The sequence below is a fragment of the Uranotaenia lowii genome, chromosome 3, assembly GCF_029784155.1.
Source record: "Uranotaenia lowii strain MFRU-FL chromosome 3, ASM2978415v1, whole genome shotgun sequence".
Taxonomy (NCBI): domain Eukaryota; kingdom Metazoa; phylum Arthropoda; class Insecta; order Diptera; family Culicidae; genus Uranotaenia; species Uranotaenia lowii.
The window spans coordinates 302247832-302272913 of NC_073693.1; the positions used below are offsets into that span (position 1 = coordinate 302247832).

General features: G+C 32.3%; 1 protein-coding gene across 1 annotated transcript in view; it reads left to right on the top strand.

Moving 5' to 3' along the window:
- The first annotated feature begins 6792 nt into the window (after positions 1 to 6792).
- LOC129753666 (uncharacterized) overlaps positions 6793 to 25082 on the top strand; it is a 61357-nt gene continuing 43067 nt past the window's right edge. Inside the window, exons 1-2 of the mRNA XM_055749509.1 lie at positions 6793 to 6906; positions 17705 to 17939. Of these exons, the coding sequence (XP_055605484.1) occupies positions 6793 to 6906; positions 17705 to 17939 (349 nt within the window). The remainder of the gene's footprint in view (positions 6907 to 17704; positions 17940 to 25082) is intronic.

The window sequence follows — 25082 nt, forward strand, 5'->3', positions numbered from 1 at the left end:
GGGTTTTATCCCGATTCTTTTGCACCAAATCTAAAAATATTTGAATGGTGAATCTAAAAATTTATTGCGTTATTGCTGTTCAAAATCGTAAAAAAATCTATTTGAAAGTTTTTTTTTAATTTCAGTGGTATTTATTTTTTTAATTAATCACTTTCAATATTAAATTTTTAAATCTTAATTTAAAATCGACTGAATAATTCTCTAAGGTGTGTGGGAGAGCCAAAATAATTTATGTTAATATGAATATGTTTTAAGTTTTGACCGAAATTGAATCTTTTTTTGCGAGACTTTTTGACTATAAAAACTTTGAAGGAAAATTTGGGGTACACAAGTTCAAAAATTGAGATAATTAAAAGATTATAGGCCAGCTTTTTTATTTTTGAGATTCCAATCATGAAGCGGTCTTAGGGTAATTTTTTTCTTGACTTAAGCTTTTAGACTTTTTTTTTAAAGCGATTAACCAGTAAAGAGAACTAATATTTATGAGAAACCAGTTTTTCAAATGCTGAAACCAATTGAAAGTATGAGGAAAAAAATTGTCTGTAATATATCATGTTACATATATGAAAATTTTCACCCTGAAAACATTGGCAACTTTGAAATTGGAGGTAGGGAAGAGAGTGATCCGATTGACCCAAAACTTTGGATTTCTCTCATTCACATCACAATAAGGCATTTTACTGATTTAGAATCAAATCAGATTGGGTCGATGCACTTTTATGCTCACTTCGTAGGGAATGACCCAACTCTAAAATTAAAATAAATCTTTTTATAATTTCAACTTTATTAAGGAAAATTATGAAATGCTGTTAGCTAGTGGTATTGTTTTTTATCTTAGCATAAAATGTGTTGACAGATTGTTTCGAATCACATGATTTAAAAAAAAAAGATTTCTTTTTAAATTTTTGCATTGGAAACCGATTATTGAATGTAAAGCAAAAGTTATTTATTGAGTTTAAAATATTTCCAATTCAGAATAATTTTTTCAAGATATAAATTTTTTTTGATTGAGACATCGCGAAATATCTTGGGGAAATTCTAATTAATTTTGTCTTGTTCAATATATTTTTTTTTAAACCGGCATGTGTTACCTAGGGAAGAATTTGGAACGACTATGTGTAAATTTTTTTCCTGTCTAGAGTGCCATCTATTAGACAGTTTCATAAAAAGTAAAAATAGGAAAAAAAATGTATAGCCAATCCATTGCATTGAAATAATGTAAAAAATGAAAATAAATAAATAAAAAGTGTTGAATATAAATTTTCCAAACTTTAAGAAACCGATGAAATATATTAAATTAACTTGAAAAAACTCAGCGAAACAGGTCTCATTTTGAAAACTTTAGTGATACTGTTTTTTTCTTCTTTCAAACATCTTCTATAGCAGGAGTGAGCAACCTTTTGAGCTAATGGGCCACATTGAATCGAAAATCTTTCGGCAGGCCGCACTTAAAATAACACTTATTTGACACAAATTTGTTAACAACAATCATTTGGAAATAGAAATATTGAGATTGAACGATATTTAGTGTGACAAGATCGTTTAAATTTATGATGAAACAGAATAAGAAACGAAAAATCAATTGAATTATAATGTCACAATATCACAAACAATATTAACTAAATCTGAATATTTGGGTTAATTAATCAATATTTGTCAGTGTTCTAAAAAATGAAATTTTTCCAAGGCTTTCATACGATTAAAAATAGTTTGACCCGTTTCTTGAATACAAAAATCCGTTGTGGCTTTACTATTTATCACACCCGTTCAGAAGACTGCTGAAAAAATAAGGAACATGTGTTTTTTTTATTGGAAACTGCTGTCCTTTTGACTGAAATTCATTGGTAAAATTATTGTTCTCCGAATGTATTTTGAGAAGTTTTTCTACAATTAAAGTTCTTAAACAAATTTTGTCAAGGAACCTATGTTGTTTTTGAGTCTTGAAAACTCAAACAGATTTAAAAAATTCAAGAAAATATAGACACAAACGGTCTAGCTTTGGTATGCTTTTTTGATGTAATTTATAAAATAGGATGGATTTTTAGAGTCTAATTAAAAAAAAATTTGGTCAAAAATTTCTTTTTTAGTGACTCTGATGTTCAGTTACTTCGACAAGATCACCCATAAAAATGAGAAAATTCAAATTCGTTGATATTCAACAGCCAATGTTTTTGAATTTTTATAGGTTTCATTTAAACAAGTATTTGAAGGCTAACATAACGAGCATTTATGCCATTTTGAAAAAAAAAACGAACACACGCATATAGGATCTCAGTGAAACTGCATGTTTCTTTGAAGAGATCTTATTCACTTCACTCTGAGGCAAACACTTCTTTCAAGGATATGATGGCTAGCCCACAGAAAGAGTACAATGTTTGCCGTGACTGCGATTCGATTTCATGACCACCTTCTTGGAACACTTGAATGCTATCCTCTTGGCCACGGTTGGTGGCAAGATTTTGAAGAATAAAAAAAAATCAATAAATCACTCAATTATAATTTTTTAAAAAAATATTTAAAAAAAAGTGGACAAATTGATGACTTTTCTACATTACTTGAAAATGCATGTGCCAATACTTTGTCTTCTGATAATTTATTTGCGTATGTCGACCTGGTATTTTTATGGATGTTGTAATCAAATCTAATGTTTTTTAATTGAATTTGTCTTGGTACATCTTCGTAGGGGAGATAAGGGCATAACGGCATAGTAAGCTCTGCTCTTTTCCACGAATGTACGAATTTATTCAAATAAACTTTCATGAGGAACATTTTTGTAGTTCCTTAAGTATTAATTTTTCAGCAAAAAAGAAATCTCCTTATCAACTTTATAGAAATATTTTGAAAAACCAACAAGGTCCTCAAGTAACGAAAATATTATAATTTTTTGAGCACCGGAAAATTAGCTCTTATGATCGTTAAATCATCTCAATCTATAAGATGCGCACTGCAATATGATGTACACATTGATTCTCAATTTTCACCATTATTAAATTTTTGATTTTTTACAATAATCAATTTTAAAACGCATTTTTACTTATACTTGTTGACTCGGGACGTATAGAGCACAATTGATCGGGGCACGATGAGCATTTTCTGCAGTAACATCTAGCAGCGAATTCAGTTCGATGAAGTCAACTGAATTATAGAGCCATAGCGTGACTAGTTCACAAGTGACCAATTAGTTTACTTGTTAGGTATCGGAGAAGTAATCAATTGTTTCTTACATCATGTTTCTGGTGCTTTGTTTAGCAGATGATGCTTCTATTAGTTTAACGCAACAATCGAAATAATCGACCATGAATGGTAAATGAAAACAAATAACCTTGAAAAGGAATCAATTACCTCTCCGACACCCAACCAATTGGCCAAATCGTAAGATGAAACAAGTCCTTATAATTCAGATGACTTCATCGAGTTCAATTCCCTGCTAAATTCTACGGCAGAAAATGCTCATCGTGTCCCGATTAATGGTGCTTATACTGCCCCATTGAGGGTTCTCGTTATGTCCCTTCAGTGACTGATTTTCAGCTTTATGCAAAAAAAATTGAAATGCATTTTTAAATGTTCTTATCTTCTTTTTCAAGTTGTAGCCCCTTAGAAAATAGAGTTTTTGAGTGCCTGAACACGAAACAATTGAGTAACTCACAAATTATAGCTGTTTTCTATGGATAAATTTGCGTCCTTCTTAAGTTGGCCATAATGTCCTTATTTCCCCTACATAAAAATGATCACATTTTCATAGGTAATGGGAAGTATAAGAGAAACATGAGATATCATAGAAAGAAAGAACATAAGCCGTAAATATCATAAATTTTTCGAAAAGGAATCAACGGTTTACCGGCAGGACTTGAACCCGCAAACTCCGCTACAGTACAACGGCGCGTTAGTCAATTACACCACGACAAACGTGAATGCTGGATCTTTTTATCGATAGGTCACGCATGTGCTCTTTGCCGACTGTATATCTCTCTGTTGTTTCTCTATCACCACCCATCGTCTCGCGATTTTAGACGAGCTGTTGAATCTGATTCGAGAAATTTATGATATTTACGGCTTATGTTCTTTCTTTCTTTGATATTTAATGTTTCTCTCATACTTCCCATCACCTATGAAAATGGATGTTGCTTCAAAAGTTGGATAGAAAAAATAGGAAAAATTTATCTTGATGAAAATAATATTACGTTTTTGACAATATTGTTGCACCTACGCTTGTAAAGGAACAAAATAACTGCATAAAATTCTGGAAAAAGGTCTTTGATCAAAATGATTATTATATAAATTAACAAGTTAAGTGCACATCAATTATTTTTGCTTTAGTATATAGATTCTTATATTTTATGACAGTGATAAATCCATCGCAGGTATAGGTAAAAGTGGTGAAATAAATTCAATTTGAGGAAAGCTTGGCGGACCGTACCAAATGTCTCGAGGGCCACAGATTAAGGACTGGAAAATTGAATGTCGATAAATAACAAAATAAAACTATTAAATCTAAGTAATCCGTGAAAATACAGCGACCGGCACTGGCACTTTCACATGTTCTTATTTGTAGAAAGTGCTCTGGCAAAACACAAACTTTTAAATTGAAAATCATTAAAGGTTTTTAAAAAACTAATTTCGAGAAATAACGAAAAAACGCAACCGTGAAAAAATTTGCGTACGCACTCGAGCTAGACCAACTAAGCTCTACTTTAGCTAAATGTGAAAAAAAGGGGAAAAAATGCTTCTTTAATAAAGATCTCTACAGTACCGTTGGTAATTAAACAGAACTGGGATGTATGCTTCATTTACTTTTATTTTGAATTTTCATAAAATTTTATGCTTTAAATATTCGTTTTTTTATAAATGAGGGATCAACTAACCAACAACTGTAACTGTAAAATATTTATGACCTGAAATACACAAATTCTACGAAAATTGGTCGATCAGAAATTATGCGACGACCATTATTGAAATTTTTCGTATTGATTTCTTTAGCATAAATCAATCATGTGTTGAATTTTTAAAAAGTTCTAACGATTGAGCCAATGACTAGGCCAGGTTTCAGGGGACAAAAAAACTGGTTTTGATGAATTTTCAACTCAATTTTATAATTTTCCTTCAAACGACGATTAGTTGATGAGAAGTCTCGTTTAATTTTCCCAGACTGGCAAACAAAAATTAGAATAAAAATGAGATCAGCTCTTTCATGGCAATTAAAAATCTTTCTCATTAGTGCATTTTATTAGCTACGTTTCGTCACTCCTAAATACGTGTTCCAATTATCTTCTGCCGAACATTATCGATTGGATTCCAAGCTAGTTCGAAGCTTTCGGAATGTTTGCTTTTTAGAATGAGTACTAACTAGCTGATTAAAATTTTGACAACGGAAAGTTATATTATACTTCATTTATTTTAGCTTTCACTTTTATTTGTAACCTTAAAAAAATCAGTTTTTTTCGATTTTAATGGCAAACGAATTCTTTAGAAAAAGTTTTTGAGATTATAACCAACTGATAAGTATTGCTTAAAGTGATTATTATGCCAATTTACTTCAATTACATATTTCGAATATCAGTAGAACTATATTGCAAGTTTGCACTTCTTGTTTTTTGTTATATGGGCTTCACTTGATTTTCTAAACTTCAAGTTGTGTTCTGAAATTTTAATTTAAAACAAATCTCTAATTATAAAACCTTATAGTTATATTGATATGTGTCTTCAAACTACATAACAGATACAAATTTTTAAAAGTTTTGATTATTTTTTCATGAAATTATTTTTTTATGTTAATGACCTTGATGATAAATGAGTTTTATAAAACTGTGTATCTCTGCCATTAAGAAGCACATTCGAATGAAGATGTTTAATTTTTCCAAACCCAATCAATCTTTGCTTCGCTGTCTCGATTCAAGGGAAAAATTTTGATTTTCGATCCCGGAAGCACTAAGCAAACATCACTCGAAGCACACAGTGCTGTTCGGATACTGAGAAGGATTCTCCTCGGGTGAACTAAATTGCAAGAAATTGCAAATATGCAGCTCCGGGAACGAGAGATTTTCATCCCCCCGAGCTTCAGCTATCTCCCGGCATCTCGATTCCCGGATGATCTCAGAATATTTGAGTGGGATAAATGACAAGCTGGAACAGCCAAGCGTCCGGAGTTCTCTTCTTTGATTCTTTTTTTTTTTTGTGGGTCGGTGTGCTTCTGTTGATTGATTTCGTCATTTTGTTTGTGTTCGGGATTTTCACCGAAAGGGGTTTTCATCCTTCTCCCCCCCCAGACCAAATCAAATCCCAGCAGAAACAGAAAACCAGATTGAACTTTATCATTGATCAGATCCATTAAGATGCGGTTTTTGTGAGCAAAGAGAGAGAACGTTTTTTTCTGGTCTGAAACCACTGCTTGAGGAGGGAAAATCTGAATTTGATGGTTTTGAAGCAAAACTTTAGATCATGAATGTAGGTCATTTCTCACGTCGGGTTTTAGAGCTCTGTTATTTTGTAAGGTAAGGGAAAACCTTTGATCAATTGAGAGTTTTTTACAGCTTCAACTTAAATTCCATTTTTTCTCATACTTTATTTTCACATTTGAACGAAATTTTTGTAATTGTTGAATAAGAAAATTTTAAATTGTGAACTTTCTTACCAATTTCAGTTCTCACTGGTAACCCCGAAACGCCATCTGTCTTCCGCATTTGGCAGTAACTCATCCGGGGGCAACTGTCTGCTTTCTGTGTGCTGTCACAATGACCGTCATTATTTTACGATATGTTGTATGTTTGCGAATGGTTTTTGAGTTTCCGGAGTTAAATGTATTTGGACTTGGTCTTGGACGTTGGAATATCTTCCAGAAGCAAGGGGAACAACACTTCGCAAATGGCAGCAGCCAGCAACATTCATCTTCCCAGGGAGCACATTTCATGTGTAAGGAGCCTGTCATGTTTCCCGCATTGCAACAGATTGCAAAAACAGTATTAAGATATGGTATAGAGCTGTTTTGCGAAGCGGGAATGTCAAGAGTCACTCCTGCTCTTACCAAACAAAACCTAGAGATAGCCACCAGAATTGGCTGTAATTATTTTGAAATTAAATTTTCATTCTTAGATTCGTTTTGCGACAAAAAAAGAATTAATGAGATAAACATTTCAAGCGTTTTTAGTTAAACTTATAGAAGAGTGAACTCTTGAAAAGACAAAAAATCTTTATCACTTGAACATGAATTATGAAAAAAAAGTTTTAACTATATAGATATACTAGGATAGCAACGGATATATGGAAACAAAATCATGTGCGAATTTTGAAAAATCTACCGTATACATTTTGAAGGTTGGCCCGAAAAACTGACCTGTACCAAATATTAGCTAAAATTCGGTTTTTTGCATCTCAAAAATGCATAAAAAGTCGAGATATGGTGTTATCTGAAATAAAAGTTTACCAAAAATTACCAAAGAAGAGCCAAAGGGAATTCGCAAAATTAAAATTTTACTTTTGATGCCAAATGAATTGGAATGACACATTATGCACAAAACGTGGAGATCTTGTACTGCCTTGAAAATGTATTTTTTTGGTCCCGTACGAACTCCGTTTCGCTTTAAACTATTTATACTCGATGATGAGTTTGCTTTTGAATTATGAAGTCTATTCATTTTCACTACAATATTCAGAACACATTCATTAGTATTAAGGATGACCCTTCAGGTATCAGAAAAGGGGTAGGCTTGATAGCGGCACGTTATCCAAACAAACGGGAAAATTGTGCCTAGCCTTTTTTTTTACAGATTTCATCATATACCTGAGAAACCTGAAAACCATAAAAGGATTAGAAAATAAATAAATATTTAGGGCATAAAGCCGATCTACGTAGGAATTTTGAAGCATTGAAGCTTATAACCACATTGGGTGAAAAATGACAGATTGTTATTTTAGTTTAAATTCTTAGAATGAGATACACTTATATCAGGATAGGCGAGAGTACATGAAAGCTTTCTAGCAATCGAAAAACAGGCATATATGAGCTAAAAGAATCATACATTATTGATTCACAACTACAAAATTCAGGAGATTTGAGTTTACAATGATCAGAAAATGTTCTAACCAGGATGCTACAATGAGGGCAAATAAACGATTTTATAATGGCAACGTTGGCATTTAGCCTGTCCACATAAGGATTTTTAAGCAATGAAGCTTTTTTTTCAATCAAAATATTGGAAATAAGGACTTTTTTAACTTCCTTTGTTAAATTCTGACATACATTAAAAAGAATGAAGTCGGGCAAAAGAGGGACATGTACACACTAAGTGGAAAGTAAATAAAGGTACAATAGTACCACTGAATCATAGCTTAACCATACAGGAGATTCAGAACACAAAGTCTTGATTTTATATATTTTTATTCAACTGACCAGTTAGCGCTCTGGTTAGACGACTACAATGAGCTTCTGTGACGCCAAATTTGAAACAAGCGATATAAACACTGCACGAAGCTGAAGCAGTGGATTCCAGAACCAGGATTGACGTATGATACGAAATATCAGAGTACGATATTAAAGGAGCTTTGACTCTTCTTAACACTATAACCATTCTAAAGCTAAGGAAACATGTGTCAATACAAGAGAAGTGACATCTATTAGGTGAAACAGATATTACTGTCGACATGCGATACCAATTCATGCGGTACCGATTCATTAACTGTCTAATAGAACACCTGTGAATGAGCCTCGATCGGTTGCAATGCAACACCATACTTTTATTGTAGAAACATTGATTTGTTGGTATCAATATCGGAAAACATTCAATATGGACAACCTTTTTGGCCGACCTGTGACCCGAAGTTATGAACAACTCCTTTTTTCCGACCTCGATCGAAAACTTGATACATGAAATAATTTTCCTGGCCTTGAAAAATCTCGTGAACAAAATTTCCTCTCAATTCGATGCATATTCATGACAATATTGCAATAATAACGACCAACTAAAACGGATGACCTCCAACACGAAACCTGACATTTTTTGTCCTTCCTTCAAAACTTCAATTTGCAAATTGTCAACTTAATCCTTATATTACAACGACACTATCACTAAAACAGTGAACAAGTAATATGGACGACCCCTTACCTGAAATTGGACAATCGAGATAATTTTTTCGTCACAAATACTCCTATGTGCAAAATCTCATGCTAATCCGATGCATACTCGCGCAAACATAAAAAAAAATATGGACGACTCCTTTTTCCGACCTTTTATCCAAAATCGGACACATGAAATCAATAGCCCTTCTCTCAAAACTCTCATGAGCAAAATTTCATCACAGTGATGCATAATCACGACAATATCGCAAAAACGGTGAACAGTTGATATGGATGACCCCCTTTTTCAACCCCTGACCCAAAACTTGAAACCGGAAATCATTTTAAATTCTTTTAAATTTAATTGCGCTAAGTTTCATGTCAATCTAATGTATAATAACTACAATATCAATAAAAGAGTGAACAGTTTATATGGACGACCCCCTTGGCCGACCCCTGACACAAAATTGCATAACCAAAATTAATTGCCCGTCCCTTAAAACCCCCATGCGCAAATAATTTTTCTCCCAATCCGGTGCACAATATCGCGAGAACAGTTAATATGGACGACCCCTTCGGCCGACCCCCGATACAAAATTTAATACCAGAAATGGATTGCCCCTCCCTAAAAACCCCTGTGAGCAAATTTCCATTTCAATCCGATGCATAATAACAACAATATCGCAAAAACACTGAACAGTTAAGATGAACGACCCCTTCCGGCGACCCCTGACACAACGTTTGATACTTGAAATCGATTGATCGCCCTAAAAAACCCCGTGTGCAAATTTTCATTTCAATCCAGTGAACCTTATCGTCAATATAACTAAAACAGGTTGTCTGTTGTATAGACGACCCCTTTTTTCAGCCTCTTACACAAAATCTGATACCTGAAATCAAATGCCCATCCCTCAAAACACCCTTGTGCAAATTTTCATCTCAATCCGATGTATAATAACGTCAATATCGTTAAAACAACCTTTGTGTTGTATGGACGACCCCCTTCATACGAAAATCCAAAAACATGTTTATACCAAAATGCTTTAATTCGATGATAAATAACCGAAATTGTAAATCAAGTCGACAACAAATCATGAACTCAGTCATTACCAGCATAATTCACGCATTATTTTGTGTTGATTTTTCTGTCATAGTAAAACTAGGTATCATTAAGGTATTCTCATTGTAGAGAATAGGAGTGATAAAGATTTTTGAGTAAAAGTTATGCTGAAGGTGATTGGAATTTGATGAACGTGTTAACGAGCTCTCGATGAATGTAAGGGTGAGAGTGTGCTTAATGAACTCAGGAATGCCGGCTTATGGTTTATGAGAAAAAGCATACGTGTGTTCGTTGGAACGATCTGTCTAAGAGAATGTTAGCGTTGGAGGATTCGAGGTGAGAACACTGGAGAAAATAAGGCAGTTAAGTTAAATAATTTCACGAGGATAGACGCATAAATTATATTAGTGTGGTGAAGAAAAAAATGTCCCTGACGTAGGAACGTCCGATCACTACAATTATATTTTTAAGTGTACCATTACTGATTAACAAAGTTAATCAAATTATTAAAAATTAATCAAATCGAAGGAGTTCTCAAAGCACATCGATGCCAAATTTAGCAATCACTTAATCCCAAAAAGTGACATCTTTGTTCTGTCAGAACGAAGTTCAAAATGGTGCCTTTACGATGTTTCATTAAGGTTTCAGTGAAACCTACACTTGGCATATGATATGAATGATGAGACAAAAACTTTGGCACTGTTCCTCCTTTATTCGGATATAATGAAACCTTATTTTACCTTCAAGGCGTGGTAGCAAAATTCTTTTACCATAAAAGTTTGTTCGGGTTTGTATTTGTTTTTGCCAAACTGATAATAATGCCGGTCTTTAAGTAAAAAAAATTCTTTCGAAAATCACCAGAGATGTACTGAAAGTTTCAAAAAATATCATTTCATTTTAAATATTTATTGATTTAATTTTTTTTTCGATAAGATATGTTATTCGATATTTTGCAAAAAAATTGAATGTATATATTTTTTAAATTAGGCGTTTTTTTAGCTCATTTAAAAGCTGTTTAGCAGAAGGATGAAAATAAAGAACAAGGTTTTATACTGCTTTGCATAGCCAATGAATGTGAATTAGACTGCCCCAAATTTGTATGGGAAATTCAAAACCTGTGAAATTCTATGCGCTGCAGGCTAAAATTGATCATAGGCCTAGTGCAAGATCTCATGCCAAATTTGGACCAGATCGGATCACGGAAAGGGGTTGCTCAACGAACCTGATGTTGGTATGAGATTTTGAGACATTTTGTTCGGGAGAAACATGAAAAACCTGTATTTAATGAATAACTTTGTTTTCCTTCGGCCGATTTCTTTTGAAAACGGGTTTTCTTAAAGCTCAAATTATGACAAATATTTTATCCGAAGACTGCAAATCGTTTTGAGTGCATATAACAAAGTTATTAGGCTTCAAAAATGGGCTAACTTTTTTAAGGTTGGTATTCATCATTGTTAATCAGTCGGGACGTTCGAACATTTCGACGCAGCATTGACCGTGATGAACACCACCCTTGAAAAAGTTAGCCCATTTTTGAAGCCTAATAACTTTTTCATATTAACTCGAATCGATTTGCAGTCTTCGGATAAAATATTTGTCATAGTTTAGGCTTTAAAAAACCCGTTTTCAAAAGAAATCGGCCGAAGGAAACCAAAGTTATTCATGAAAAACTGTTTTTTTCATGTATCTACCGAACAAAATGTCTTAAAATCCCCCTTCCCGTGATCCGATCTGGCACAAATTTGGCATGAGATCTTGCACTAGGCCTAGGATCAATTTCAGTCTGCAGCACATTACTTTTTCAAAAGTCGGGTTATTTGGGGCACTCTAATGTGAATACTTATTAAACCTTGACAAAAACACTTCTTCAAATTTGTGAAAGCTCTAGCTTGCAAAACATACCATTTTTAAAAATTTCTATCGAATTTAGATTTTTTTATTTTAGAATGGTTACAACTTTTTTCATGAAATTCATAGCTACTTCTTATGTTACCAAAAAAAAACCTTAAGAACTTCATTTTTCTAGATGAATTTTCTGGATGATTTAATTCGCAAAAAATTCTTTTTACATAAAAATTTCCATACAAAATTGAAACACGTTGTTTTAATTCAGGAATCAACCAAATCCTTTAAAATTTTATACTGATGCTTAGTGACCCCAAAAACATCGAAAAAACGTATGGGCGCAAAAAGCCATTTTTTGCAGCGGTTTCAAGATCATCAATTTGGACTTCAAATTTCACGGGAGATCAGAATTTTCAATACCTGATCTTGAAAAACTTTGGCGTGCAGAGTTCAAAATTTAAACAAATTTTGTCTAGCACCTGGAGGTGGAGTGTCTTTTACCACGGCCCTATGCACCGGAGGATCGGCGCGGGATCATTAAATAAGTAAGTCAGTAAGTAAGTAAGTAACTAAGTAAGTCTAGCACCTCTAGCGTAGGTGATATGGCGTGTGGAAGTTTTGAAATTGGCCAGTTTAAAGTTAATTGATATTTCATTTGGCTGGAACAAATTTCAAATCCTTCAAAATTTAAAAAACTTTATTAAAGACAATTAAACGATTTGACTTATAATTTCAGAAATATCGCCATTTTCCTGTATTTTTGCGGGATTGTGAAAAAGATTCATAATCAAAACTTCAATATCTTTTTTTCTCAAAGTCACATTAACTCGCGGTCTCCAATCAAGTTGATCATTGAAAAAAATTAATTAAGAATTTCAAAAATTATTTTTTTACTTTGATGAGCCATAACTTTTATAATACTCAAACCTGTACTTCAAACCTGTTTAGTTGTAATATTCGAATAAAAATGTTAATATTTCCATGTAACTGCTATTCTCATTTAAAAAAAAAAGTCATGCATTGAAGGGTTAACTTTTATATTTTTGTATGGGATGATTCAATATTTTGTTTAAAAAATCAACATTATTTTCGTTTCTTCTATGGAATCAAGCCTGGCAATGGGTTTGATATCAATTCATGATTCTACGGAGAATCTTCTGGAGAACAACTTTGTCTAAGACCGTATCTCCGTATCTCGTAAGCCAAAAAAGTTATTAACAGTTGAATACCCAGGCTTGGTTAAGCAGAAGAATCAAAAATACTGTTGGTTTTTAAGATCAAAATATTTAATTTTACCATACAAACATTGAAGTTCAAAATCACTCATGTAAATGTAACTTCAAAATTCTTGAAAAAATCATGAATTAAAATAAAACTTTAATGACCCCAGGGTTTATAAAATTCGAATAATCATTCAGTTTTTTTTCAAGTTTGAAATTTATTTCCATATAAAATACATTTTTTGATAAATAAAAATTTCTTTAAGAAATTGAAGTTTTTGTCTCATTTTTCGGTTGTTTTTTAATGGGAAGAAAAAATTTTTTATGTGCTTTATCATCTCCCAGCCTAGCTCTCCTCTAGCACACCATATTCGTACAAAACATAATACATTAGGCCCAATTCTACCCGAAATATTTTTAACAACATCTGAATGTCTCTTTTTCAGTAAACAAACCAGCTTTTTCGTCGTTTTTTCCTCAATATTGACTTTTTTTCAGATGATCACTGAGTGCTTGCTTAAAAATAGCTCAGATTTTTTTCAATGGGTCTTAGTTCCGGTGCGTTGGGAGAATTTATGTTATTGGATACAAAAGTGACTTCCTTGGCTTCATATCACTTCAGGACATCCTTTGAATTGTGAAACGGACAAAATAAATTGAAATGATACAGAGGACCTCACTACAGCTGATTTTGGTCTTTTAACGGACCAATGAATGCAAATCCAGCTGCAGAGAGCTTTAGAAGTAACTATTACAGTAAATCGAGTTTTTGTTAAAAACAAACGTCATCATCGGATCATTTTGAAAAATCTTGAATTCTACGATGTTACCAAACATTATTACAATTAAGACGATTCTTAAAAGGTATTTGCGATAAAAATCGGTTTAGTAGTTTTCCAGATGGAGTCAAAATTGTAAACCGTTTTTTTTTTCGTTTTGTGTTATTTAATCAGAACAGCTAAAATTACTTCCAGATGCTAGTTATACGTATTGAACGCTGTTGATATTATATTTGTAAAATTTTATTAATAACTAGCTGACCCGGTGTGCTTTGCTACACCCCCAAAAATTATTGAAATTTGTGTTAACTTGTTATTTAATTTTCTTTTATTTGCAAAAAAAATTAATTCAATTTTAGAATCATTCAAATGTTTTTCCAAAATAACATTGCAACCTTTTTTTTTATTTTTAAATCTTAATAATTTTTTTTTAATCCGTGTTCGAATCTTTTTTATGACTCTGGGTTTCTTTGCTTCAAAAGTTTATAGCTTATGCCAACATATTTTTCATATATGGAATCTTCATTGTCCCGTCACGGGACACCTTTTTGACCTATTCGTTCTCGAATCAATATACAAATTGTGAGAGTGACCCCCTCCCCCATTCCTTTATCTTTAATGGAAGGAAAGGGGGGTCTTGTAACATCAGAACGTACCCTCTCATGACACTACCTTCTTGAGTTGTTCGTTTGCTTCTTTAGTTGTCGAGTTATGCTATAAAATTTGTATCGGAGTCCCACTTCCTATCTATCTTCTACCTGCAAGGAGGGGATCAAGGTCAAACAGTTCGTGTATATAAATACACTCCCATGCCCAATTATGTTCCATTTGATCGATTGCATGATTTTTTCCATGTCATATTTGGTTTTATTTGTAAGATAAGTTCTTGGTTTGTGAAAAACAATCGAATGTGAGCTCCCGTCTTCCCTAACTGTATCTCCAATTGAAGGAAAAAGAAGTCTCCAAAAAGCAAATAACCATTTTACGTATCCAAATGCTTTCGCATTCCAAAATTTTTTCCATTAGCTCTATTAGTTCTCGATCTCCTCCATCTCCTTCCTACCATCCCAATGGAAGAAGGCAGTAGTACCAAATATTCACAGAAATATACCTTGAGTCTAAATACTCTCCCAAGCCAAATTTCGTTCCATCTGCTGGGTAAGTTCCCAAGAAGAAAGAAGAAGAAATTGTATGGGAGCACTCTCCTCCCTTAAGATTTTCCTACTTAAAGAACGGAGGGTTCTCAAAATATCATAGAAACATTTTTCGTTATCAAATATTTGCCCACGCCAAATATGATTCCATTCGCTTGATTATTCGCACAGTAATGCTGAAAGTAGGAAAGAACCCCCCTCCCCACTTTCTATCTTCTCACTGGAAGGAGGGAGGGGTACCAAATATTCATAGAACTATTTATCGTACCCAAATACCTTTCCAAGCCGAATTTGGTGCCATTTGCTCGAAATGTTTTTAAGTTATGCAGTTACAAAGAGGTTAAACCCTTCCCCCCCTCCTTTTCCTGTATCTCCACTGGATGGAAGAAGGGGTCTGAAACAATCATAGAACCATTTCTCGTATTCCACTAACCTCCCATGCCAAATTTGGTTCCATTAGCTTGAATAGTTTTCCAGTTATGTTAAAAATTATAAGGTTGGGCCCCTCCCTCCTTCGTATCTTACCAGTGGAAAGAGGGAGGGGTACCAAACCATCATAGATACATTCCTCGTACCAAAATACACTCCCATGCCAAATTTGGTTCTATTTGCATGATTAGTTCTCGAGTTATGAAGACTTATCACTTTTATTTATATGACCCCCTCCCCCCTTCCACGAAGAGGGAGGGGTCCCAAACTATTATAGGAACCTTCCCTGGCCTCTAATACACCCATCTGCCAAGTTTCACGCAAATCGGTTCAGTAGTTTCCGAGTCTATAGGGAACAGACAGACAGACAGACAGACAGACAGACAGAAAGACAGACAGACAGACAGAAATTCATTTTTATATATATAGATCTAATGAAATATCATGTTTTAGACCATTGCATTGTAAGGAAATTGGAACTCATTTTACACTATAGGCAAAATTTAAACTAACGGAACATTTTTTTCTGAATGATTTTCCTATTTTAATTTTTCTAGTTTCGGATTAAAAAAGTCATTTAAACAAAAACAAAGCACTACACTCAGACAGTTTTTTTTACTCTGTCAACTAGAATATTATATTTCTACATCAGTTCTCGTATAACAAAGAAAATGGAAATAAACCAAATTTAAAAGTGTAGTCAGAGTCATTTTAAATAATTTTTGATAAAAATACTTTATATTTGATTTAGAAAAATTTTGAATTTTGATTGGATAGGATAGTTTAAAAATGGTTTCGCTATTTTTAAATTCCTTTTTAAATTTGGTGCCCGATTTGTCACAACAACTTGGGTCAGAAAAATAAATGAAAAAGAGAGATGGATTAGCAAATCTAACTAAATCGTGATTTATCACAATTAGGAATAATGAATGTGGTGTAAAATAATGTTAAAACATGAGAAGTTGTTCGAATTTTCAAAACCAATCAGAATTAAAATTCAGAGTTTTTTTTCTTTTTAAAAAGACATAAAAGATTCATATATGTATGAACTTTCATAAAAGCATTTTATGGTGTACGAACATTAGAATGTAATCTTTCATTTTGAAGCCAAAAAACACAGATCAATGAAATGAAAATACATCCTCCCTATCCATCTAAACTCAAACAAAGCTCCAACGACAAAATCCATAAATTTGATCCGTTGATGCCTAATCCTCAGACAATAATCTGGTACGCAAAACCACAATCGAGAAACTGTCCCGATAAGCAAACAAACGACAGTCGATCCGTCGTCTGGCTTTTGGTTTTGCAATCGTTCATGGAGACCGGAGACTTGTTCCTAAATTTGTCTTTTATTTTTGATTGAGCAAATTTTCAGTCCGCTCCGAACCGACAACTTTATATCGATTACCCGGAGATAAAAGTACTAAAATCGATTTAATTTCTTTCTTGTGTTGATTGAGTAGGGTATGTGTTCCTTTTTTTTGTTTTTCTTTTCCTTACTCAATATTCATTTTTACGTTTAGGTCGCTTGCTTAAAAGAGAAAGCCACATTTTATACAAGTACGTTGCCTAAAAGATATTTCATTCTTCTTTTCGATTATATCTTTGGAGTCCTTAACACAGGAAACCTTTTCCCAGATGGAATCAAACCCATTTATCGGGTCACAATGTTAGACAGTTCAACTCATTGGAAATTGTTTTCTGGTAATGGGGGTGTATCTTAATTTTTTGAATTTAAGACTGTTTACTTTCCGTTTTGTTTTATATGCAATGATATGAGTTCATTTTTCGGAAAAAACTCATAAATGATTTCTCTTATATTGTTTTATTTTAATCTGATAAAATGATTTTGAAAGCCATCAGTTTCTCAGAAACCGAAATAAAAAAAATCTACATTTCTTTTGGAAATAATTTCTTCTTTCTTCGCTCGATGCGAAGTTCACATGAAAACCAATAAAGCTTTCAAACTTTTTTTTCTTACCTCATCAAGAAGATTTTTTTCTCTAAACCTCTCTCAGTGTAATCCCTTTCAAAACATTAAACATATGTCGAAATTATCTTGTTTGAAGCGTCCATTACCAATTTCATCATAAAAATATCAAAAGAAAATCTATAAACGCACTGCAAGATGAAGTCATTCATTTTTCTCGATCTCTGATTCATTCTAGAGCCAATGGATGACCCTGGGGATGCTGGTGCTGATGGCGGCAGCGATGGCCCAAAGTGATGATCAGATGCCCCAGGAAAGCAAACAGCAGAAGCAGCTTCACACCCAGAAGGTGACGGACGACGCCAAAGGAAGCAACGGGAACTCTGGAGGTGGAGGAGGAACAGGCCGGATACTTCCTCTGAATGGACCCGACAAAAACAAACGAGGTGCGCCGGATATTCAGACAATCGTCGGTAAGATTACTCACTCACAGGAGGCAGCAGAAGGAAACTGAGGGAAAAAGGGTTAGAGCGAAATTTTCGGCTAGTTTTTGCCAAACCCTACTTCATACAATGGCTTCATCACTGTGTACAGCTGCCATATTTTCCGAAAAACCCGGAAAGCGCAAACTTTTCGGTGAACAAGTTGAATAGACTTTTAATTATCTCCATAAATCCGTTCCGATTACTAGGGTAACGGACCAATTTTGGACCGCTTTGGGAAGTGGCTATGCTATTTTCTGAATTAAAAAAGTACATGTTACAATTTTTGACTGCTTTATCCGTTCATTACGAAGATCAAGGCTTTTTCTATCGAAACATATCGTAGTTTGTTGCAATATTACAAGATTTAAGCCTTAAAACTCGTTTTTTCGATCATTACTGTGGTCGGTATTTTGGACCACCAGGTTTCTATTTTGGACCACCCTCCTGACCTATTTTGGACCACCCTTAAACCAAATTATTTTTTTTCAATAATTTTGCTTTATTTACGGCAGCTATTAATGCGCAATCATGCGAATAATTTTGTTAATATTTTTCTTTATTATTTTTGTAGTCAAGTTTGGATTGTTCACGTTAATTCATTCCTGAACTAACTTTCTTCAACTTCTCCCCGACCTCTGTTTAGGTACACTTGTTTATTGAATATTTCTTACTATAGCCTTTTTTAAAACTTCTAATGCTTTAAAACAATAATTTTCGAAAAGATTAGAGTAAATACAGACAAACTCCTCTGTTATATAGTGTGTTTCAAATGCTTTGAAAATTCCGACAGCACACTACAATCTCGACGAAATTTGTTCTGCAGTGTTGAATACTGGCCAGTTGGCTTATCTTTAGGATCAATTTTTAGAACGCAATCTCCTTCAGGCGACCCAATAATAAGTTAAGACAGTCTGACATCATCAACTCCGTGACATCAATTGATCTACTTTGACTTCCAAAACCTTTGTGGATTTGGTTTGGCTTCAGTTCTGTAGAACACATAGATTTAAAAAAAATGTGCGAGAATTATTCGATCTTTTTAACCATCGGAAAGCTATATTTTTTCGCGGAAAAATTCACAAAAGCTCAGTTTTATCTTTGAAACAACTTTTGAACAACTTTTTGAAAAAAAAAATTTTTCTTCTAAAATTGCATAACCACAGGGGCTAAAAACTAGATTTTTAGTACTTTTTCGCTTGTAATTTTTACATATCTTAACAATTTTTTGCTAGGTTTTGAAACATATTAATACCATCTCATAATTTTTGATAAATTGTTCTACTATTAATTGAAATATTTCAACTGTTACAAAAATTAAACTCGTTACATATTTGCCAATTTGTTGTCGTTTTTCCCAACCCCTCCTTTAGACGGGGATTATGTTTCGTCTCTTCTACCAAACCAAGTTTTTTTTTCTCAAAAATCAACCCTGAATGATTGTTGCTTTTAGACCAATAGTGTCAATAATTTTTCATGAAGTATAAAAAATAATGACTTAATGAAAATTTTTGCATGTCCACAATTTTCATGTTATAAGCTTCCTTAAGCTGTAGTTTTTAGAAAACTGCTTATCAAACAGTTGCCATTAATGTGAATTGTTAGATTAACGTTGTTTAAAGCATAGTGCACAAAAAGTAAGATAAAACAATGATTGGCTGGGTTTTTTGCCGATTTAAGTGAACCCCGTCTAAAGGCGGGTTTGGGCTATAGCGAATTGATTAAATACAATTAAGCCAAAATTCCTAATGTTATTTATATTAAGCGTTTGAAATAGTGTGCAGAATCCTTTTCATATCGTCGTACAACGTCTTAATATTTAGGTGCATGAACATTAAACAGCGAGTATAATACCCAGGTTATGTTAAGTGGTCCAAAAAAGGTCCTTAAGGAATAAAGTAGGACCTATTTTCGACATGGGTCAAATTGCTATTAAAACGAGTTTTTTGGTTCTTCGAGCTTGCTAACTAGTTTTTAAGCGTTTTTTTATAGCTCTGAACATTTTTGTAGTTGTTAAATTCATCACAGCTATGCAGAAAACTTCTTGAAAGTTGACTCTAAAAATGGCACGACTTCCTGAAATGGGCTTGATTCCGCCCAACTGTGAAAATTCAAAACTTTATTTTCAATTTTCTCTCCCTTATCATCTTATTCAAATAAAATGTTAGATATGATTACAATCATAAGAAGTAGGTTTAACTATATTTGTTCAAAATTTTTATAATTAATAGGATTTATCAGGGAAATATTGGAAAAAAGCTGAAAGGTGGTCCAAAATATGTACCCGGTCCAAAATAAGTCCGTTACCCTATTTGGCATTATTCAAGCATAATTATGCAGCGTGTGGAAAAGTTGGAGCCAAACAACTATCTACTATCTAGGAACGGCAGAAAACTGCTTCGGAACAGCAGGGAGAAAAAGAAAATAAACTGCTTCCCAAAAGGATTGCTCGAATATCCGTTAACTATCCGACAACTTGGTTGATTACCAGCCGCCGCCGCTGCAATTGCACCAGAGCTGGCTTAATGTTTGGGAAAGGCATATTCTTACATTTTTCAACGGTTAACCAAACTATGAAAAACCTCAAAACTTTTTTGCATTATATTCTTAATTCAATCTACATTTAAAGCATGACCGTTTTTTGCAGTTATTTTTTGAAAAATATTAAAGGCATAAAAACAGGATGTTTTTTTTTATTATTCAAGAAAGGAAAACAGAACCAGAAATTTTTAGGTAATGCTCAAAATATAAAATTTTCGAAAAATAAAAAAAAAGCTTGAAGGTACTTAGATTCAATCATTTCGATTTGAATAACATTAATTCGAAATTTCTTTTTGGTAGGGGAGATAAGAGCATAACGAGCACCCAGGGCAGAATAAGCACTCCTTTTCTTTACAAAAGTACGTATTTTCTTAAACAAATTTTCTTGAGGATTTGTTTCATACTACCTATAGTATTAATTTTTCACCAAAAAAGAAATATCCTTTTCATCTTTACAAAAATATTAAATTATATCCAGCTAGATTCTCAAGTGGCGATAATATTATTATTTTTGTGCAACGCCAAATAAGCTTTTATGACCTTTTAATCATCTCGATCTGAAATGTACGCACTGCAACATGATTTACACATTGTTCCTCAATTTTCACCATGCATAAATTTTTTATTTTTCACTTTAATCTATTTTTAAACGCGTTATTACTTAAATTTGTTGACCTGGGGCCAACAGAGCACGATCAATCAGGGCACTATGAGCATTTTCTGCCTATAATCTAGCAGCGCATTCAACTCGATGAAGTCAACTGAATAATAGAGCTACAGCTGGACTTGTTCCATCTGTCGATTTGGCCTATTTGTTAGGTGTCGGCGGAGTAATCAGTATACTCGAGTTCGATTCCTGTTCGGAGGGATTTTTTTCACATACCATTCATGACTGATTTTTTTGATTGTCACATTATACGGCTTGTAGTATCATCTCTCAAACAAACCACCAGAAACATAATGTATAAGCATGTGATAATTGTTTAAATTCTACAAACAGAGCTAGATTATTTTGTTATTGCATTGTTTGCTGAATCTACCCATCACCGTTTAGTGCAAAATGCATCGACCATGAATGATAAACGAAAAAAATCTCCTTGTCCCTGTTGACATCAATATCAAAATATCACTTTTGCTTGAAAAATGCATACATGAAGAATAGTCAAAATATATGTGATATTTAAAGTTTCATTAAAAATGATAAGTTTCAAAAATAAATTCTATAAGTTTTCAATTTTTCTGAGGCTTTAAATAATAAATGAGGGGTCTTGAAGGCTTAAGTTTGGGATTCAAATCAGAATAATTTCATCTTTTGTAATCTTCAGAAATTCAGATTTTAGTTTATATCTTTGTTTTGAAGTATCTGCAATATAAATGATGTTGGACAAAAAACCAATGAAATATATATCCAGCTAAATTTTCCTGAACCTGAAAATTATGTACAAGTTATTTTATCAACATTATATTATCATTAATAATTTATTTCATTATTCATTAATCCTGTGAAGAAAAATTAAAATTATGATTTTTCAAAGAACGCAAATTTGCAAATGCGTTCAGATTTTATTTTATAATTCTGGTTTTCATCAGATTTGTGTTTTATTTGGCAATTTTGAATTTTTATTCCGGTTCTGAATTCTGCATTTTGAACCTGAATAAAAATTTTTTAAATTTGAATTTGATTTCTGAATCAAATTCCAAACAAAAATTTCCAATAATTATGAAACAAAAAGCGTATTTCATAACAGAATCCTTAACCAGGAATCTTTCATTCGAATTTTGGATTTTCTATATCAATTTATTCTTCAATTATTTATTCGTTATTCAACTTGTGAATCTGAATGAAAGTTCCGAATAATGAAACTCTGATGTTTAAATTTTAGATCACCTTTATGATACATTTTAAAAATTGAATTCTGCATAAGAATTCAAAGTAAAACATTTCAAATCTAAATCCTAAAAATGGTTTTTATTGTAATTTTTTTTTTCGAACATTCCGGTATAATGAGTTTTGAACAAAACGAATCTTATTTTTTTTTTCAAATGCAAAACCAAGATTCAAATCAGGATTTTTTTCCCAATGATATATGTAGATTCCAGAATCCGACCACAGGAAAAAAAATTTTGATTTGTTTTTAGTTTGGAACCATAACCTTAGCTTACCAGATATTTTTCTGAAAAATCTGGGCGATTTCAAAGTTATAACTTTAAATTCCAGGCAATTTTCAGGAAAATTATAAAATTTTTCATTTATTTATTTATTTTTAAAAATAGGCATGAAAGATTTTTGAAAACCTTAAAAAACGATTTTAAACTGCTGATGAATTATGATGAAAAAAAAAAGTTTTTTCAAGGTTTTTTTTCTCGATTTGTGATTTTTTCTGGTTTTTGACCAAATTAGCCATGATCTTTTCCGGATTTTTAATTGACAATTTTGAATTGAATGCCCCGATTTTGCCAGGTTGATGAAATGTGATGAAAAGATTTCAAATTTAATTACCCTTCCGCTCAATTTCAACATCTTGTCACCTTATTCTAATCTTCTATCCATCTATAATCTTCCAATTCTTAAATATTCTTCTCAAGAATATAAAATTTCACCGATATAGCCGATAAAATGATTTCATAAAAACATTAATTAAGAATCAAGACAAAATATTCTAATAAAACTTTACTTTAATAAGGAAAAACTCATACGTATCTGAAATTTGAATAAAAAATAAGAATTCCAATTCTGTTTTTTTTTTCTATTAATACAGTTGATTTATTGAGATTTTTTTAAACTTTACAAAGTCATATCATTAAGACATCTTATATGATTTTTTTTTCTTGATTTTTTAGTTAGAACTCATTACAAAATCTGACAGCAGTGCTATTATCACTTGCGCTACAATGAATCCATGATTAGATTGCCAAATCATACTTGAGGTTCTAAATCACAGTAAAAACTTTCTTACACGAATTTATTCTACCCTTAATTTTCCATAATTTAAGAAGCTTCAAATTAATAACTTAACATGTAATCATATATATATATATATATAATATATATAATATATATAGTATATATATATATATATATATATATATATATATATATATATATATATAATATAGATATATATATATATATATATATAATATATATATATATATATATATATAATATATATATATTATATATATATTATAATTATATATATATATATATAATATATATTATATATATATATACTATATATATATTATATATATATATATATATATATATATATATATATAATATTATATATATATAATATATATATATATATATATATATATATATATTATATTATATTATATATATATATTTACTTATATATATATATACTATATATATAATATATATATATATTATATATATATATAATATATATATATATATATATATAATATATATACTATATATATATATATATTATATATATATATACACTCCCGGCCAAAAGTTTGGGGTCACCCCTGAAAAAACATACAAATTTGGTTCGTCCATAAACTTTGTCATCTTTTAACGGATTTAGGATTTTTTTTAGCTTATTCGAAAGGTAATGAGTCTATACTTACTTCGTAGGTATTTTGTTGATAATTTGTATGTATTTTTTCTTACCTAAAAATCATCTGAAGTTGCAACATTTTTCAAAATTTACACCTAATTTTTATACCCAATTTTCTCATAGCTGAGTGGACCAAATTTTTAACCTAAAGTAGCATTAGAGCCCTAATTCAATACCCTTTGAAACACATTTGTAAATTTTTTTCCTAAAATTTAAAGTAAATTATAATTGATTAAATAGTTACTTGAGTCATCGGCCAAAAGTTTGGGGTCACCTTACAGTATGGTGTATCGGCCAAAAGTTTGGGGTCAGCAGATTATTTTATGTCTTCATTCAAATCACTGCAATATGAAAAAAAAATAATTCGGCCTAACTGGAACTTCAAATAAAAACGGCAACACTGGACACGTCCTTTGTTTACCTCTTACCCGCACGACGTGTTTTTTGGTTCTTTTATCTTTCTGTTTCCGGGAGTGTAAAATTCAAATCTGTAGGAATGGCGAAGAAAAGCCAAATTAGTTTGGAGAAAAGAAGTGCCATTCTTACGTTGACATTGTCCGGATTGTCATACCGTGCGGTGGCCAAGCGTTTGAAATTGTCGTACAATGGAGTACTAACAACAGTGAAGCGGTGAAACAAACAGTTTGGCTGATCGCAAACGAAGAGGAAGACCGAAAAGCACCAAGGCATCACAGCGCAACTTGTGGGAGATATTGCAGACATCCTGGAATTCGATAAGCCAAGAAACTCTCGGCAAGCTAATTGACAGAATGCTTCGCATATGCAAGGCTGTCATCAAAGCTAAGGGAGGATTTTTTGATGAAAAACTGCCCTAAACACAAGTTTTTAACATATCCCCAATAATGGAAAGCGTTTTATTACTTAAATGACATTGAAATGAATTCTTTTTTTTTTTTTTTTTTTGTTAACATTACTTTATGAAATAAATTGAAGAAGAGTAATGAATTATGCTACTTTTAATTGTTCATGGTCTCAA